The sequence below is a fragment of the Cololabis saira genome, chromosome 12 (assembly GCF_033807715.1).
Source record: "Cololabis saira isolate AMF1-May2022 chromosome 12, fColSai1.1, whole genome shotgun sequence".
NCBI classification, from domain to species: Eukaryota; Metazoa; Chordata; class Actinopteri; order Beloniformes; family Belonidae; genus Cololabis; species Cololabis saira.
In genome coordinates, this window is record NC_084598.1 from 16,940,442 (window position 1) to 16,958,879 (window position 18,438).

Sequence of the window (18,438 nt, forward strand, 5' to 3'; positions counted from 1 at the left end):
ACACTAACCCAAATCAATATCGGAATCGAATCGGATCGAATCAAATCTTGATAATCGATTCTGAATCTTAAGAATCGGAATCAAATCGATTCTTGACATTTGAATCGATCCCCAGCCTTATTTAATAGGATTAGATTCTTTGGCTGTCTACAAAAATAGTGGAAGAGCTTTTTCATATCAGTGCAAACAATGACATACTTTGCCATGTATGAATATTCAGTGTTACTGGCAGTTTCTGACCTCTGAAGGAGGTGAGTGGAAATGAAGCCCTGAGGCTCATTGCTCATGGGGTGACGGTACAGTTTGCTTTTGGTCTGGGCGGTGACTGGAGTGCCGTCAGACAGGGAGAAGCGGTACAGGGGGGTCTCCGCGTGACCCTGGAGAAAGGCTGCACAGGAACATAAAAACAAACATGATAATTAATCTTTTCCCTCATGTCACGATGGACTCTGTAATGACATCAATGCGTAAACGTATCAGGTTTCACTGTGACAACAAAAGGTGCTGTCTGAAAAGGAAGAAAGTGGCATCAACCTAAAATTAAATTTCAGAAAAAGAACTGGTTATAGATGGAATACTAACATTCAGCAAATTTGAAAACTGCCACAACGGCATGCATTTGCTTCAAAGTCCTTAAAACCCTACAGTTTCTGATTCCAGACATGAGTTTTCAGAGACCCACCCTCATGGTAGTGGCGTTTGTGCGACCAGGGCTGCCCCTCGCTGTGCTGAAGGAACATCTGAATGCAACGCCTCAACAAATCCTCCCAGCCCGGTCGCATCGACGCTCGCAGAGAGTTCTGGTCAATCTGGATCAGTTTACCTGTCAAAAAAAAACAATAATGGACAAAAGGAGGGAGGAGACAAGGAAGTGTGAGAGGGATGACCCAAACCCATTTATACATAAAGAAAAAAAAAACACACCACCACATGTTTGTGATTCTGGTTTTTGGCAGCGCATCACCTGAAAGCTCATGACGAGTGTTGAAACTCTCCGTTCTCTCCATTGCTGTGACTCGACGGGCCACACAGATCATACAGGACTGAAGGTCTGCAGGTGAAAAGTCACTCATAGTTCATATTCACCATATATTAAAACTTGCTATTCCAGGTTTCACTCAATTCTCTGAGAAAGCCATGAGATGTTTTTAAGAAAAGGCTTTTCTGTTAAATATGTTCAACATTTTCTAGTGCACATGCCTGGAATCTGAGCACAAAAAATGGTTTTGAAAATCATGTTGTTATGTTTATGTAATAATGGCTTGGGGGTCGTGTTCTGGGTCTCTGGAAAGCGCCTAGAGACTTCTGTTGTAATAGACGCTATATAAATAAAATTGAATTGAATGTAAATGCTACAGTTAACTGAAAATAGTACGAGGACAACATATCAAATGTATTAACCATTATATTTACTTTATTTTCTGAAAAACCTATTGTCATTATGAATTTAATGCATGCAGCAAGTTGTGTAATCTGACAACTAATCAAGTTAACGAGAAATTACAGGGTATAAAAGGGAGCATTTATGTAAATTCAAGCCTTTCAGAAGTAATGCTCACAAATCTGAAAGACTTGGGTCAAATTATGCAACATTTTATGTTTTATTATAATTTAAAGATGAAAAAATTAAGATGACAAGAGAATCTGGACAAACATTGTAATACTGAATGACAATGTCTCTCTGGTAGCAAAAATCAAGCTTCTGTTTCTGTGAATCACAGGACAAGAAACTCACTGTACAGTACTTATCAGAACCTAGATTGGGTTGCATGAGGCACAATACTGCATAAGTGTGGACGATTTAACATTAATTCCAGAGACATTATTGTCTTTTCTCTGAGGCGAGGCTTATTTAAGATGGACTGATGTGTGATCATGGACACTGCAACAGAAGTTCATAGATCTGCATCAATGATGGTGCAGGGGTGCGTTTTTTAAGAATGTGTTTATGTGTCTTGGAGATCCATTTCTATTTAAACTAGTGAACATATTTAAATGAACATCAAATTTGAAATAATTTATGTTTTATTATAATAAACTAAAATAAACTAAAATCATGTTCATACTTTCAATATATATATATTTTTTTTACTTTTAAAAAATCATGCATACGAAATTCGAATCATATATTATTCATATTTATTTTGCCCATTTTCTTTTAAAAGTCATGCCATAAGCACACAGGACATATAAGCTAAGATGTCTGCAAAAATGTTTTCGTCTTGAGTTTGTTGAATAAAATATATGAAAAGAGCCTTTGAATTGACATACGGTATATGTCACTCTTATCTAAATAAAATGTCCAATCCACTAGGCAAGAAGTGTTTGGTCTGAACCTTTCAGTCTATGAGCACATGATTACCTGAATCAATGTGCCAACATACATTTTATATTGTAGTAAATAAAAAAAAAAAAAATCCTGTGCAAATAAACTAAATTAAACCATATTTTTGATAGCAGGGGCCTCTATATGAATATTGTTGGCTCCGCCTACCTTCTCCCTCCTCAGTCATGGCCTTGGGTTGAGTAAGAGCAAAACACTGCATGGTCTCGTAGCGCAGTCCTCCCGGTCCCTCCTCCATTGGGCCATGGGCGTGACCAAACTTGACCCGCATCCGGCAAGTGAAGGTGTGACTCTTCTGTCGAGCGGCCTCACTTCCCCACTGCACTCCATTTACTTAAGGAAAAAACAAACAAAAAGGAAGTTTATGGGAGTAGAGCAGATTGAACATTTAGCTTCTAGGACTGAAAACTGAAGCAGGTATGAAGGGGTAACCTGTAATCAAATATCACAATGAGCTCACATCGCATGCTACCACATCTCACAAACACAGGACCCAAAACCAAAACAAATGAACCGCACGGCGACATCTAAAATAGAGAAGCAGAAGCCTCTCCGTTTCTTTGTATCCCTGGCTAAATGGACCATGGGATTAATGTAGGCTAAGTGTCGATTTCCAATATCCTTCCTTCTCAGTCTGCCCTGCAGTGAGCAGAGACTGGTACACACAGTCATCTGTCCTCATTTAGACCCTGAGTCCTAATCACACACACACACACACACACACACACACACACACACACACACACACACACACTTAGATGGGGTCACCTTCACAGAGAGAAGGAAAGGGGAGGCAAACTTCAGACAGACATCCAACTGTCTTCCAAGGCCTTATCTGAGCCTTGACTCGGCTAAAGGTTTGTGTCTGGCAGGTGCGAGGAGGATACAAGACAGGGCCCTGGAGAGCAAAACATGTCTAGTGGGAGGAAGGGAGGGAGGATGGAGGTGGAGAGAATGGCCTGAGTGATAGTGAAAGGTGTTCTAACAAGGCCTTGTGTGTCTCTCCGCTGCAAACCCCCCCCCCCCCACCAGAACAGACACTGGGGGGGATGTATCCCCTTAGACACGTTAAGTCTACGGAGGACTCGAAAACACACAATTTTACCACCAAAACTCACTTTCTATGTTAACTTTTGAAGGTATATACGGGTGCTTTTCAGGTGCTTACGTATGAAAGTGTGTGTGTGTGTGTGTGTGTATTTAACTGCAGCTGGCATGGTCAGTGATCATCCCACAGGAATGTGCAGCAAGAGCGCATTTCATTCACAGGCCCAAAAGATAATGAAGGGGCAGAGCAGCAGAGCGAGACACAATGAGGAGAGGGAGGAGAGGGAGGAAAACAGGCTGGAGAACAGACAAACAATATTCATCTTTGTAGGCAGCCATATTAAGAATGAATGAAGCTGAGATGGAGAGAGTTGAGAGAGGCGTAGAGAGGAAGAAATATATAAAGAAGAGTGCTGCAGGAGAGCGAATGAGTGAATGAATGACGGAGCATGCATTGGAAGAACCTAAATAACAGAGAAGTTGTCAATGATGCTTCGGAGCTGCGGCTGCTTAGGAAAATTACTGCAGAGTTAATCAAGTAGCAGGTTCAGTCGAGCACACACATCCATAATTAATCAGCTTTATAAATAGTGCTCCGTACACATAGTTATCAGCATACACACACTTGAAAAATGTATTACTGTCGTATGCAGGGTAATATACGCAATAATGAGTAGAGGGAGCGAATAAATACATTTGCTCAACTACTGTACTTAAGTAGAGATCACATGCAAACAAGCTGAATTAAGTAGAGGAAAGTGTGGGGGAGCATTATTCTGCAGTACGTACAGTACTTTCCAGATGGCTGCTGTGGGATCTGAATAAAGCTCGGCCCTGTTTTACACTGTCTGGCCCACTGAGTGTGACTGACAGCTGTGCTACACGCTGCCTGCTTTGCACAGAGTGGGTGGGTACTCTTGTGCACGTGTGTGTGTTTTGTAAGGTGTGTTTGCGCTTTCTGAATAGCTCTCACACACTCGAGCAGGCTTCCCAGGAGCTCGTTGTTAGAGGAAGAGATGGAGTGTGGAGCGAAGGAGCATGAATAAATCACAGAGTTTACGTTCAAGTGTGCACAGAGTTGTCGTAACCTCTCAAAGTTTGTTTTACACCTCGGTTCCGCGGAGGATGTCAGCGCAGCGTTTACTGCAGACTCAGACGTGCAGCTTATTTTCTAAGTGAATGTGTGTTTGTTTCTCACTGTTGGTCTTGGGCAAGTTCTTGTGAAACTCCTCCCGGTCTTCTTCGTGAAGAATGTTGTACACACTGGTGTTGATGAGCTCCTCCTGTTTGTACTGAAGGTACTGAGTCACGTTGTCCGACACGAACACAATACTACCCTCCCGGTTCACCACGAACAAGAAGCCGTCCAGGGCCTGTGAGGCCGGCGACAGGAAATTGTCACTGATGAAAACATGACTGTGTGTCGTCTGGGTGACGGGACAGTAAACGCTAAACTCACCTGCAGCAGAAGTGGTCCCAGGTGGTCCTTATCGATGACACCCTGACCAGTTGAGGACACGTCCGACTTCTGCACATCATCGTCGCTGGATGAAGCTTTTCCTGTAAAAGAGGGAAGGGAAGTAAATAAGAGACCTTGCGTCACAAAAGAAGTCCCAAACAGCTACCTAACATACAGCACCCTGCGAAGGATTATCTAAGAAAAAAAAGGAGGAAAGAAGAAACACAAGCTGAATGTCCAAATACCTGAAACTTGGAGAAACTTCCAGATTGTCACTACTCCGGCTGCACCAGCAGGGGGCAGCGTTTATCGAGCTTTGCTTGTTTTTATTTTTTTGAGTTTGAGATTTAAAACTACAGGTGATGAGACAGATTTCTGTGAGGAGCTGGGTGCATGTGGATCAGGTATCTGCCATCCTCATGCTTTATATTCAGTGTGAGAATGTGAGGGACTGTCTGGTAGGCTGGGGCTGAGGAAGAGGAAGACGGAGCCAGAAGAGAAGGCTCTTAAAGCAGTAATGGTGCAGGAGCAGGAGCAGGAGACACCTGAATTAATAGGAGGTGCAGAAACAGAGAGGCACAGGCATCCAGGGAAAGAAAAAGGCAGTCCGAGGCTGATGCAGATGGACAGGATACTGGAAGAAAAACAGATAGCGGTTTGGTGGTTGTATTTATGTGGGGCTTTATCTGAGGAAGAGGTGGGGGCTGCTCAGCTACAGAAATCATGATTAGCTCCCAAGGGATATGGATACCCACACAAAGAAAAAAGCCATTACTGCCTACAACTAGGCACCATGAAGTTAGGTAAGGACTGAAGGGGGGGAGGAAAAGGAAACTGAGACATAAACAGTATGTGAGAGGCTGCAATCCATCAGATCATACAGTTTTTCCAAGATTCTCAGTGCAAACCTTGTTGTACTGCAATACAGATGAGAAGTGAGGGGTGAAAACAGTAGGGGAAGCAGGGAATCAGAAGAACAAGAGCAGAGAATCTTAAATCTAAGTAAGATTTAAAAAAAAATAAAGTAAACAGGACTGATTGATGGAGAAAAAGAGAAAAATTAAGACTGGCGGTAAGAGCAGCTGAAAGTGAAATAAGAGGATGAACAGGTAGAGGGCAAAAGATGAGTCTTAGCGCCTGTGTCATTTCTGTCTTCACTTCCTGTAACTATGGCAACATGTCAGGAGCCAGTCAGGGCCAGCTGTAGCCTCTTCCCCTTCCTGTCGAGGTGGCAGATGCTGACTGAGCCGAGCAGAAACGAGTAAGAACCAAATTCACCACGGGCTCCCTAACTGATCTCAAAAATTCATACTGACACACGCCTGAGTCCTAGGGGTTTAACTATGTCACTACGTTCGCTAACAGAGGATCTGCAAAGCAAAATGCCTTTGCCTGAAGCTTAGTCAGGTGTTTTCTGCGGAAATGACCACAACACGCTGAACAAAACCGCGACGAAGGCAGATGCAACAGGACTAATAATATGGCAGCTCAGCAGAATGGAGGGGCACTCGACTAGCAGCGACCGTCCAGCTAAACAGCCCCTGGGGAGGTCTGCACACAGCTGCGCTGGGCATCACATGCACGCACGCACTCACACACACGTTCAGAAGGCATTTCCAATGTTTCCACCCAAACATAAACAATTAAAGCTGGGAATTTCAAGGTAAACGAATGACTGATTTGTCCTTGCATCTGGTCTCTGAGAAGGCCTGTGTGTTCATCTGTGTGTGTGTTTTGGTATACTAACCCCCAGGTGTCTATACCGCCTCTTAATCTCCATTACACTTTTGCATTGTTCGCAAGCACCCTCCTCGCACGCACGCACGCACGCACGCACGCACGCACGCACGAACGCACGCACGCACGCACGCACGCACGGACGCACGCAATAAATAAATAGTACAGAAGTCCATCAGACTTGTGGTGAACTCAGGAACCAGGAAGGATTAAGGAAGTGGCCCAGCAGTTTCCACTCACTCACCCTGCTCCTTGATCTGACGGATCTGACGCACCGTCTCTTTAAGGATGGCGCATTTGTCTGGTTTGACGTTGAAGCTATCGATGTCACTCAGGTTTGCAGAGATCAGCTCCGCCAGCTCCTCGATGTATTTGCTCTCCTGCTCCCGGCGCTTCCTCTCACACCTGTGGGGGGATGATGCAACATGATTACAGCCAAACTCACCATACTCACATTTCCTTGGACTGTCGGTGGGTTATCAATGCCTGAAGCTAAGGCACTAAGACGCCTCCAGCAAAAGTTTGGGCATGAAAAACTCACATTTCTACTAATGTGAACAGCAAATGAAACAATGACTTGACTTCATATAACAAAGTTATATAGATGTCACATCTCATACGTGGTTTCAATCACCAAACTAAAGAACTGGAAGCAGAGGTTTGGGCACCCTACATGATCAGTACTTGGTGACAGCCCTTCCTCTTTGGTAGGTATCAGAACTTGTAAAGTGTGTTGTAGCCAATTTAGAGTTCTGCTATGTGTGTGTGTATGTGTGGGTGGAGGTTGTCATGCGCACCTGTGGGCATGGGAGGTGATTGGCAATCAGAGGTTAAGTAAGGGAGACACAGGTGATCAGATGGGGAATTAGGAGCTGGAAGCCACACAGTTTTTCAACCGTGCACAGAGTTTTGTGTGGGTCCGTTTTGTTGTGCTATCACCAGCAGCTTAATGTGTAGTTGTTTTTGATAATACACCGGCTCGTCAGCACCCAGGGTTTTTGTAGGTGTTTTTTGAGGCTTCACATGCAAAATAAAGTGTTGAACGCAGCTCCCTGTCGGACCACTTCTTTCAAGACCAGCATGAGTTGGAAATGGCTTCAAAATCCCTCATATGGCATTTTTTGTGGATAGATTGCCGTAACAGGTACTTTTAACCATCCAAAAGTCTTTCAGTTCTTGTTTGATGGATTTTTGTCCATTTCTGGCTCTTTAAGATTATTGGCAGTATACTGAATGCACTACCCTTTAAGGTCTGCCCACATATCCTACTGAACATTTGACAGCAGAAACTGCTAGCACCACAGCAAACCTTCATATTGCACCTGCTACATAAACTTCCTATTTTCAGTTTCTCTCTATAGACTTAGACTGTGTGATATATGCTTCCAGAATTTTCTGCATGAATCATACAAATACCTGCAACGTAAGCCCTAAAGCATGATCAATCTAACCAAATGCTTGAGATGTATCAGCTTCTAGCTTCCATCCAACATACCGAGTCCAGGAACATTAGAGTGGCTGGGGAAAAATACAAAAAAAGTCCACTCCAGAACCTCTCTTTACCCCTTTATACAATAACACAGAGGTGCAGTATGACAGAGGGGAAAGGCAGGGGACTAATGAGTCTTAAATATAAATGATAAGTAATTGTCAAACATTTTGATATGAATAAAATCATACCTCTAAATTTTATATTGCTTTCCTGTCGACATCATCCTCATTGTTATGATCTGGATCTTCAACAGTTGGAGAGTTGCTCTTTTCATGATCTTCTTCATCCTTCTAAACACACTTTTGTTCACTCTAGACAAAAAGTTCTGTTTCAAATCCACAGTCCATAGGTTTGGTTTCCAAAACTGCATCATGCTTCAGATGTTCTTTGCAAATGTATCTAATGTTGAGTTTTGAAGTGAAATTTTATGTAAGGGAATTTCTCTGAGGACTTTTAAATGCGGCATCATACAAAAGTCAGATAAATCATCCTGAATGTATTTTAAAGACAAACAGGTTTCCAACAAGCATCTCCCTCTCTGATATGTTTCTTAGTATTTTAGGTTTAAACCGATCGCTTCCATCTCTTAGTCACAGTAGAAGATGGAGAAAAGTTCACCTGAAAGTGTTTTCAGGTGACCTTTTCTCTATTTTCTTCTTATAGCGTCTCCTGCAGGCTTTTTGTGTTCAGGAGCGCTGAACAGCTGCTTACAGGAATCAGCGACAGATGATTGTGGAAATAAAGTGTGAGGTGTCAGGTTTTCTACAACACTTTGAAATGATCTTTCTCTGTATTTCAATGTGGTTGTTGATAACAAGTCATAGCTCCAAATGCGCTAATTAACATTGCAGTATGTAAAATTTACTGGCCTCTAGTAATGAAGTTGGATATAATGATCATTTCAGATAATTTCTGTCAACCTACTGTTGCCAGTTGCAAAATGACAGTAAGAAAAAAACAAAAAAAAAACAACAAACCAAAAAAATTAAATTAATTAATGAAAAGTAACATAAAATGCATATCATTCACTTGAAAATTGAAGTTCTGTTTTTCTGAATTTACAACAGAAGTTTTCTTTTTTAGAAAAACTTAATTCCTTAAAAACTTATTTCTAGCAATGTTCTTCTATATTAACAATGTCATTTTTCAACAACATTGGCCAATGGTTCTTCCACAGACACCCTTATAAAAAGGAACAAACAAGTCTGGTTTAGTTTAATTCAGTTTTAGTTTGTTTTCGGGTTGAGATTTTAGGAGACACTCATGTCTTTAAGTTATTTCTTTAAGTTAACTCAGGAAAAATTTTAATTTTTAAATTTTTAAAAAGAAAAATATGGTCCGATATAAAATGTCTATTTATTTTGAAGTAAATGCTTCCATAAAAGTTAACCCCACATCATCCAACATTTTAACTAGCTTAAAAGGGGCATTTTCTTTTTTTTTCTCCTTTTTTCGAGATGATGATATATTGCCACTGATTCTTCCACATTCCTCTCTCATTTGAGAAGTATTGTTCTTTTATGGCCCATTAAACAAAAGTTAATTTAGCAAAGTGATCAGCATGTTAAGGTCAGACTATAAAAATGATCCGAGAGTTCATGATTTTTGAAGCAGCCTCAACCTTTTGTCATTTATTTTCTTTTGTTTTTACTTTTTTTTTCTTGCTGGAAATTCACGTCACATCATCATGCACTTAACATGACTGACGGGTAACTTATTAAGCAGCTCCGTGATAGTCAATATAAATACATCTTTTAGATGTATTTATATTGCAGGATGTCCAAGTAATTCTCTGAATCTCCTCCAGCTGATCCAAAATGCAGCAGCGGTGTGCTGACAGGAATCAACAAGAGAAACCAAGTCTCTCCAGTGTTAGCCTCACTCCATTGGCTCCCCATAAAAAAAACTAATTCAAAATGTTATTACTCGTGTATGAGCTGGCAACAGGGGTGCCACATGGATCGGTGCTGGGCCCTCTTCTCTTTTCACTGTACACCAGTTAACTAGTTGAAATCTCCAGCTCTCATGGCTTCTCCTACCACTGCTATGCCGATGACACCCATCTCTTCCGTTCCTTCCCACCTTGCGACATTGCTGTATCAGCCTGTCTCCTGTTCTCTTATCTCTGCATGGATGAAGGACCGTCACCTCCAGCTAAATCTGTCCAAGACTGAGTTTATCGTCTGTCCATTCAGTCATTCCTTTCCTCCTCAGATAGATATGCAGCTGGATTCCAACACACTTGTGCCCACATCTTCTGCTAGGAATCTTGGTGTCATATTAGACAGCCAGCTGACCTTTAAGGACCACGTTGCCTCGGATTCCCGGTCTTGCCGATTCCCCCTTTACAACATCAGGGAAAGCAGACATTACCTGACAGAACATACGACACAGCTCTTGGTTCAGGCTCTGGTCATGTCACGCATTGACTACTGTAATTCCTTGTTGGTCGGCCTTCCTGCTCAGTTAAACCTCTGCAGATGATCCAGAATGCATTAGCACAGGCTTTCTGCTAACAGGAACCATTACTATGGAACTAACTTCCAGTTTGGGTTCAGGAGGCTGACACCACCTCCACCTTTAAAACCAAATTTTAAACATTTCTGTTTAGTAAAGTCTATAGTTAGTATACACTCTGATGTGTTAGGGCCAGTAGTCATAGCTGCAGCTACAGGACAAGACTAGAGCAGCTCATCTTAAACATAGCTTTGTTGTAGATATGCTGCTATAGAGCTACGCGGTAGGGGAACACCAACATGATCCACTGAGCCCCTCCTTCTCTGTCCTTTCTCAGTTATTAATTATAAGTATCTCAAAACCATAATTTTTCTCCATTGTTCGTGTACTTTGTTGTGCTGGTCTGCCCCCTTTTTCTCTTTTGTGCATGTTTGCAGGCCAGAGCTTCAGGAGCTGCATGTTGACCTGCAGTCTCCCCTCTGATCATCCCACTGTTTGCTTCCACCTGTCTGAATAGATGCCTGTTGGATACCTGGTCACATCCTGACCTGAAGTCCCCCCCCCCCCCCCCGACCACCTCAGTGTCTGCTGTCTACATCTGCTTATATAGTCATCCTTGTAGTGCACCAGTTAGCCATTGTGTCTGTCTCTTCGCTCTTTTCCTGCTCTGCCCAGCTGGCCCTCGGCAGGAGGGTCCATGCTATGATCCAGGTTGCTTATGATCCAGGTTTCTTCTCTCCTAAATGGGAGTTTTTCCTTGCTACTGTTTGACTTAAGGTGTTTCTTCCACAAGTTTTTACCTGCCATTGTTTATGTAATCATTGTTGTGGGGTCATGTTCTGGGTCTCTGGAAAGTGCCTAGAGACAACTTCTGTTGTAGTAGATGATATATAAATAAAACTGAATTGAAAATTGAATTTACGCCTGTGATGTCAACACTCACCCCAGACCTGGTGTGTCGCAAGTGGACAGCTTGCGTTTCCGGTTTTCTGAACTCAGAGGCTCCATAGAGTTTTCCCCCAGTCCACTCATCGTGTACACATATCAGCACCTGAGGAGGGGGAGGCAGAGAAAGGGATTATGTTGTCCATTTTAGCCTTTTAGCTAGTATTATGCAGGTAATTGTGAAGGGAAGAAGACGTTCATCCTCTTGAAGCCAGAAAACAAACAGAAAAAGTAGACTTGGACAGAGACAGTCTGTAAAGCAGCATGCAGCAGGGTGAAATATGCTTATATCATGCAAATTGTATTCTCCTGGCAGAGGCCGCAGAACATAAACATGTCTTGTCGGCCTCCTCCTCCTCCTATTTGGAGAATGAGAGTAAGCATGCAAGATTTTGTGTGAGTGTGTGTGTGTGTGTGTGTGTGTGTGTGTGTGTCAGAGAGAGAGAAAGAGAGTGAGAATGAGTTCATCAGCTCATCTGGTACACACACACACACACACGCGCACATACGCTCAATCACACTCTGGATTAGCATTGTCTCTGATGATAAGCCCCGGTGCACAACTAACCCCATCAGACAGTCGTCTGTCTCCCATAATGCATCACATTTCGTCTCCAGGAAGTGAGTTGATAAAGGTTGTCGGGAAGAGAGGCAGAGGAGATGAAAGGAGGAGGAAGAGAAGGGAACAGAGGGAGGAATGAAACATATATAGGAGGGAGGTTGAAGCCGGTGCCATGAAGAGAGCGCTGATTGGTCTTTTTTTTTTGCCACAGTGACAGCAGCTGACACTGGGGAAAGGTAGGAGGGAGGGAGGGAGGGGGAGGACACAAGGATGGAGGGAGGGACAACAGGAAAGTACTTAAGGGAAGAGAGACACAAATAAAGTGGAAGACAGAGGATCTCTGAAGCAATTGCAGAGGAAGAAGAAACAGAGGAGGGGTAATCAGAGGGAAAAGAGGTGGAAGGTGGCAGTGGGAAACAGCGAGCTGAGAGGAAGAGATAAAGGCATGTCAAAGACAGACAGGAGGGACAGGGAACAGGTGAGAGGAGGAGGAGGAGGTGTAACATACAGACTGTCTGGAGTGTGTTTTGAATGCACATGTGGGGAACAGAGTGGGCTGAAAGGCTCAGTACTCCTCTTAACCTTCACAGCCAGAGCAGCTTTTTCATTCCATTGATTACATGGTTATCCTCTGACCATTGCCCTGCCCCTCCTGCATAGCAAATCAGGCCAGCGGCAGCGGAGAAATGCTCTGTTATTTAATCATCAGATACCATCAGATCATAGCAGTCCAGTTTGTGTTTATAAAAGGAAAGAATCTTCATACTGGAAGGTCATACTGGGCTTTTCTATTGAGACGGTACCACTATGAGGGCTGCGACCATGCGTGTACTATATATGAAGCCAAACAATTTTGCATTCTCTTGCCAAGAAATAAGAGAGAACACATATAAATCTTAGTCAAAAACCACGGGTTACTCTCAAAGTCTCGCTCAAGACCTCCCCCTTTTAAGTATCTTTCATATTTCTCCAGTAATCTCCCCCCTCAAGTCCCTCCCATCAGACTGTCTGCCATCGTCTGTCTACCTGCATCTCCTCTCACTTACCCCCCAGTTTGAGTCATTGTACGTCTACCTGCCTCTCTTCCCGCCTGCCGCTCTTCGTTAGACAAAACCCCTTCTTGCTGCTGCATGATGAAACCTCCCACGAGGAAGATGAGGAGGACAGGAGGCATAAAGTGACGAGGGGGGAAGGCACAAAGTCAGAGTATTCAAAACTTGGCAAGCCAAAGCAAAGTGCTCTGACTGAAACTCAGCCTTTGCTCCTACACCGATCAAACCAGCGCCTACCTCCCTGCCCATTGATGGAGTTCTCAAAGGGGTAGCTGCTCTAATTGCAGAGTGAATGAGGCTGCCCCAGAGAATAGTTGATTAGAAGGGCTGCTGAATGCCCCAGGGAAATAGGTCACCTCCAGCCTGGTGTGGGCCGCCCGCTTTTCCAGCACAGGGAGAAAGTCAATTACATGCTAGAGGCAGTGGGGCCTGGTGGCAGGGAGGCAGCAGGGCTGTGTGGGGTACAATACAGCAGCAGGGGGCCATCGGCATGAGACGTGCAAAGAGGGAAATGGGAGAGGGTGATGGCAGTGAGGGCAGGGAAAAGGAAGGAAAGAAGGGAATTAAGCTAGTCACTTATGATGAAAAAAAAGTCTGTGGGACAAAAAAAACCGAATTGCTATTGATTCCTCGTACCTAGATATTTTTGGCTGAAATTGCCACTATACAGGACTGTCTCAGATAATTAGAATATTGTGATTTTCTGTAATGCAATTACAAAAACAAAAATGTCATACATTCTGGATTCATTACAAATCAACTGAAATATTGCAAGCCTTTTTTATTTTAATGTTGCTGATCATGGCTTATAGCTTAAGAAAACTCAAATATCCTATCTCAAAAAATGTGAATATTCTGGGAATCTTAATCTTTAACTGTAAGCCATAATCAGCAATATTAAAATAATAAAAGGCTTGCAATATTTCAGTTGATTTGTAATGAATCCAGTTTTTTTAGTTGCATTACAGAAAATAAAGAACTTTATCACAATATTCTAATTTTCTGAGACAGTCATGTAGATTTATCGGACACAGATTTGGATGAAAAGAAGGGGCACATTGTTAATGAATCCATGCAGTAACCACAATCCTGGTAACTGCATGCAGGATCTTTAAAAACCATCCATGTCTTTTCAGGTGTGACCTTTTTGAGATCATGGTTTCTGCGACCACATACTGTGTACTGTGCATACGACCTAGTACGCAGCAAGTACTGGCCCAACAGGCATGGTTAGTACGTAGTATGCAACTGTTAAAGGGATTATACATCAGCACAACCAGAAGCCGGTCACGTTGCAACACGCTTTCACTTTAGTGACTCGTTTCATAAACAGGATACAGCCTGAGACGTAGACAGAGCCATGTTACACTGGACATTTCCCCATTTAGTGCACCATCCTGGTGGACTTTGTGAACAGCAGTACATACTAGTGATATAGTATGCTATCATGATTGTAGCAGCAATCTAACAGCTAGTGCCAATCATGTAAATCTTTGGTTGAACTAATCATGGTTTAATACTATGAAGTGCTCAGTGTTGCAGGGGACTTGCTTAATGCTTAATGCTTAATTTCAAGCTTTTGACAGATGGTCAGACAACGTCAGAAACTGCTAAATGCTCCCAAGAAGGTTTCTGCAGCAGCAAGGGGAATTTGTGTCAGAGAATTTGTGGGAATCTTTACATATTCTTTACACTTCGCTTTTCATGCATTACTTTTTCGGCATCCATGCATTCTCCTTTGGTGTCCTGCTGGTTGTGCCAGCAGGACACCAAAGAGATTAAAAAGAGATGAGACGGACTTTGCCCCAAATTTCTCTACAACATTGCTCCAGTCGACTGAGGCTTGCAAACATTTGATAAGGTAAGCTTTCTTGAAGTCACAGCAACACGTCAGTCATGTTGAGGTCTGGATCTCCAGTGGGCCATTGGAAAAACCTTGATCTTTGTTTTTTAGCCTTTTTGCAGCAAATTTGCCAATATGGTTGGGCTCATCATCCTGTTGCATACCACAGACTTGGCTGCTACAAAGATGGCCCCACATTTGACTCTTGAAAATTATTAGCAGACAGAGGATTTCATATTTGATGTACAGTAATGACCGCAAGGTGCCCACGTCCTGTGATGCAAAATATACCCCCCCTTTCACGGGCACACTTGACAGCTGATATGAGGCATCTGTGCAGATATGCTGTGTTTTGTTTCTGCGGATCCACAAACTTAAACTCCGCTGCCAGATTGTTTATGTATTTTTTTTTTCTGAAGAGAAGAGGCTTTCTCCTGGAGACCATTTAAACAAGCGTGATACTGCTGCAGTCGTTTTCTTACGGTACCCTGTTACTATGAAATTTAACATTTAACATGCTGAGTTAGTTAGCTACTTGGGTAGTTAATACTAATATATCTTTTCTTTTGTACCTTTGACAGTGTGTTTGTGTCTCTCCTCTCTTTGTTCTTCATTCTCTCTTTCTGGTCTCCCTTTTCCCGCTCACACCTGTTGACAATCAATTAAACAACTATATTTGATTAGCAGTACCTGATTGCTACTAAGCCTCTTAACTCCACTAGAAACATTTTTTTTTCCCAAGTTTTTTTTCCATCTAATTCTAAGACCTCGAAAGGAGCAGACTACGTTTTTTTTTGTGAAATCTTATACGTACTGTAAGTGTAAGCATTTCATTTTGATGCTTAAAATTACTCACCAAGACCAATTACAGTAATATGTATTACATATATTCCCTTTAAAACAAAAAAAAACAAGGTCTGTGTATTCATGCGATCTGTTCAGCTGTGCACATGCGAGTGCTCATGCAGGTGAGCAGCTCTGAACTTTGCTATCGAGGTTGACCTGGCTCTCCACCCTGATCTTGACCTAGGGGATTTCACGCAGTCACTGCCTTCACACTGGCCCACATATATTTTCTGGGTCATTACACTGCTGTAACAGGAGGATCACTAGGGTTAACACTGCCGTCTCATCAGCTGTGGTATTTAACAAGCTCAAAGTTGAGTATTACTACAAGAGCCTGCTGCTGACCCTGGAGGCTAGAACCACTGAATTTATGGCTTAATTGTAAAACCATAAGAAAACAGCTCAGAACATAAAGTGGGAGGCTGGCAATCCAGTCTGAGTGACATTTACATGATACAGGACACTTCCAGATGTGACACCGCAGACTGAGTTGAAATCAGGGGCTGCAAAAGCAGATACATTTTTAGTCAGTTCTTTTTTTTTCCACCTCAAATAAAATCAGAAAAGAAAAAGAAAAAAATGTTTAAAATAGAAGTACTGATTCACCTTGTTCACTCAAGTAGAAAAATAGGCTCTTACAAAAAGTGATGCATTCAATTCATTACAATTCACTTTTATTTATATAGTGTCTATTACAACAAAAGTCTCTTGGCCCTTTCCAGAGACCCAGAACATGACCCCCGAGAAATTATTACATAAACAATGGCAGGTAAAAACTCCCCTAGTGGGAGAAAAACCTTAAGCCAAACAGTGGCAAGGAAAAACTCCCCTTTAGGAGGGAAGAAACCTTGAGCAGGACCTGGCTCATAAGGGCATTGAGGAGCAATTAAATGAACTCTTTCCTTAAGGAACCATAAAGCTACAGTAACTGAATTCAATTCAAAATGTATTTTAAAAAGCAAGAACTTTTAAAGCTGCACAAAAGCCCTGTTGCAATTTTTAGCCCTATGTTACCCCTACAGCAGGGCTCCTCCAGTCCGATCCTCAAGATTAAATGTCCTGCAAGTTTAAATGCTTGCTAGCTGTAACTAGAGTTGTCCCGATCCGATCACGTGATCGGAAATCGGGGCCGATCACGTGATTGCAGACTCGATCCGGACTCGGACGTTATGAGCCGATCAGGAATCGTATATATATATATATATATATATATATATTATGGTCCGCGTCGCGGAAGGCTCTGCGTTGGTGTGACGCGGGACCATAAATCAACGCACACGTGGAGTAGTGGGCTCGGAGCGGCACACCGCATGCGCGCAGAGCACGCCTGTTTGTTTTGAAGCTGAAGCAGCCCTATGCTTAAAAAAAAAAAAAAAAAAGAAAAGAAAATTTTTTTATACTGACTTAAGAATGTTCAAGCTGCCTACCTCCTATGTGCTCAGTTTACAGTACACATGTTAAAATATAATAAAAGGGTCATCCTGCATAATTTTCTTTTCTCTTCTTCATTTTTTATTGTTTTATAAAAGTATCGGATCGGGACTCGGTATCGGCAAGTCCTCAAAATCAAAAGGACTCGGACTCGGACTCGGGGGCAAAAAAACCTGATCGGGACATCCCTAGCTGTAACACACCTGATTTAAATGAACACGTCATTGCCACACTGGTGCAGATGCTGGTGACAAAGTGTTGGTAATTAATTAATCTGAGTCAGGTGTATGAAAGTTGGGAGGCATTTAAAACATGCCGAACAGCAGGACTAGACTTTAAAACCCCTGCACTCAAGGCTTGGTGTCAGTGTCACAGACCCTGTACACACAACCCTGTACGGTCGATAGTTGGTTAAGATTTGGTCAATAAAATGAAACTTCTTAAAAATAATCAAATGTCGCTATAAAATCTATATGAATTTTATATTTTAACATAAAAACACGAATTTAATTAACATTCATTGTCAGTGCCATGAATTGTTCTTCCACCCAGCTAATTATTTTTGCAGTCAATAAAGCCCAACATCAAAAACCTGTCCATTATGCTAAGAGGTGATTCTAGTCTATTGGGGCCCTCTGCAAAAATCCACAGTCTTATATAGTAAAAGATCTGACACTAATGTGAAAGAAAAACACTTTTGCATCGTTTCAAAATAGAATATAAACACAATGCACATTAGTTGCATATTTCCTAAATGTAGGGTTGCCACCTTTAGGAGATAGAAATAAGGGACATCCCCAAAAATGTCTAAAATGCATAGAATGTATATATTTTATATGAAAAAACATAATGCTTTGATTTAGTTTAAGTTTAAAGTGCTTTAATAGCATTGAACTTGCATGACTGTACAGACAGCCTGAACCTGAGCCTGGTCATAGTAATTTTGATGATTGAATTGTTTATTGATTTCATAAAATATTAAAAAAATCTTTTGATTTTTTATTAGGGGTTTTCATAAACTGTGAGCCATAATCATCAAAATTATAACATAAAGGCTTGAAATATCTCACTTTGCATGTAGTGGGAAATAATATATTTGTTTCACCTTTAGTTGAATTTACTGAAAAGAATGAAGTTTTGCAATATATTCAAATTTTCCAACCTTCACCTGTATATTATGACATCAACAACTTTTAATTCCCAATTACGTAACAATTCCGTAT

General features: G+C 42.0%; 1 protein-coding gene across 2 annotated transcripts in view; it reads right to left on the reverse strand.

Moving 5' to 3' along the window:
• LOC133456991 (nuclear receptor coactivator 3-like) overlaps positions 1 to 18,438 on the reverse strand; it is an 89,490-nt gene that overhangs the window by 20,916 nt on the left and 50,136 nt on the right. Inside the window, exons 4-12 of one of the 2 annotated variants that reach the window (XM_061735772.1) lie at positions 15,511 to 15,586; positions 11,480 to 11,587; positions 6,832 to 6,992; positions 4,851 to 4,951; positions 4,590 to 4,764; positions 2,495 to 2,677; positions 965 to 1,051; positions 683 to 823; positions 241 to 388 (exon numbers count right to left, since the gene is read on the reverse strand). In XM_061735772.1, the coding sequence (XP_061591756.1) occupies positions 241 to 388; positions 683 to 823; positions 965 to 1,051; positions 2,495 to 2,677; positions 4,590 to 4,764; positions 4,851 to 4,951; positions 6,832 to 6,992; positions 11,480 to 11,568 (1,085 nt within the window). In that variant the 5' untranslated portion in view covers positions 11,569 to 11,587; positions 15,511 to 15,586. The remainder of the gene's footprint in view (positions 1 to 240; positions 389 to 682; positions 824 to 964; positions 1,052 to 2,494; positions 2,678 to 4,589; positions 4,765 to 4,850; positions 4,952 to 6,831; positions 6,993 to 11,479; positions 11,588 to 15,510; positions 15,587 to 18,438) is intronic. The other variant, XM_061735771.1, reaches the window with a different exon arrangement.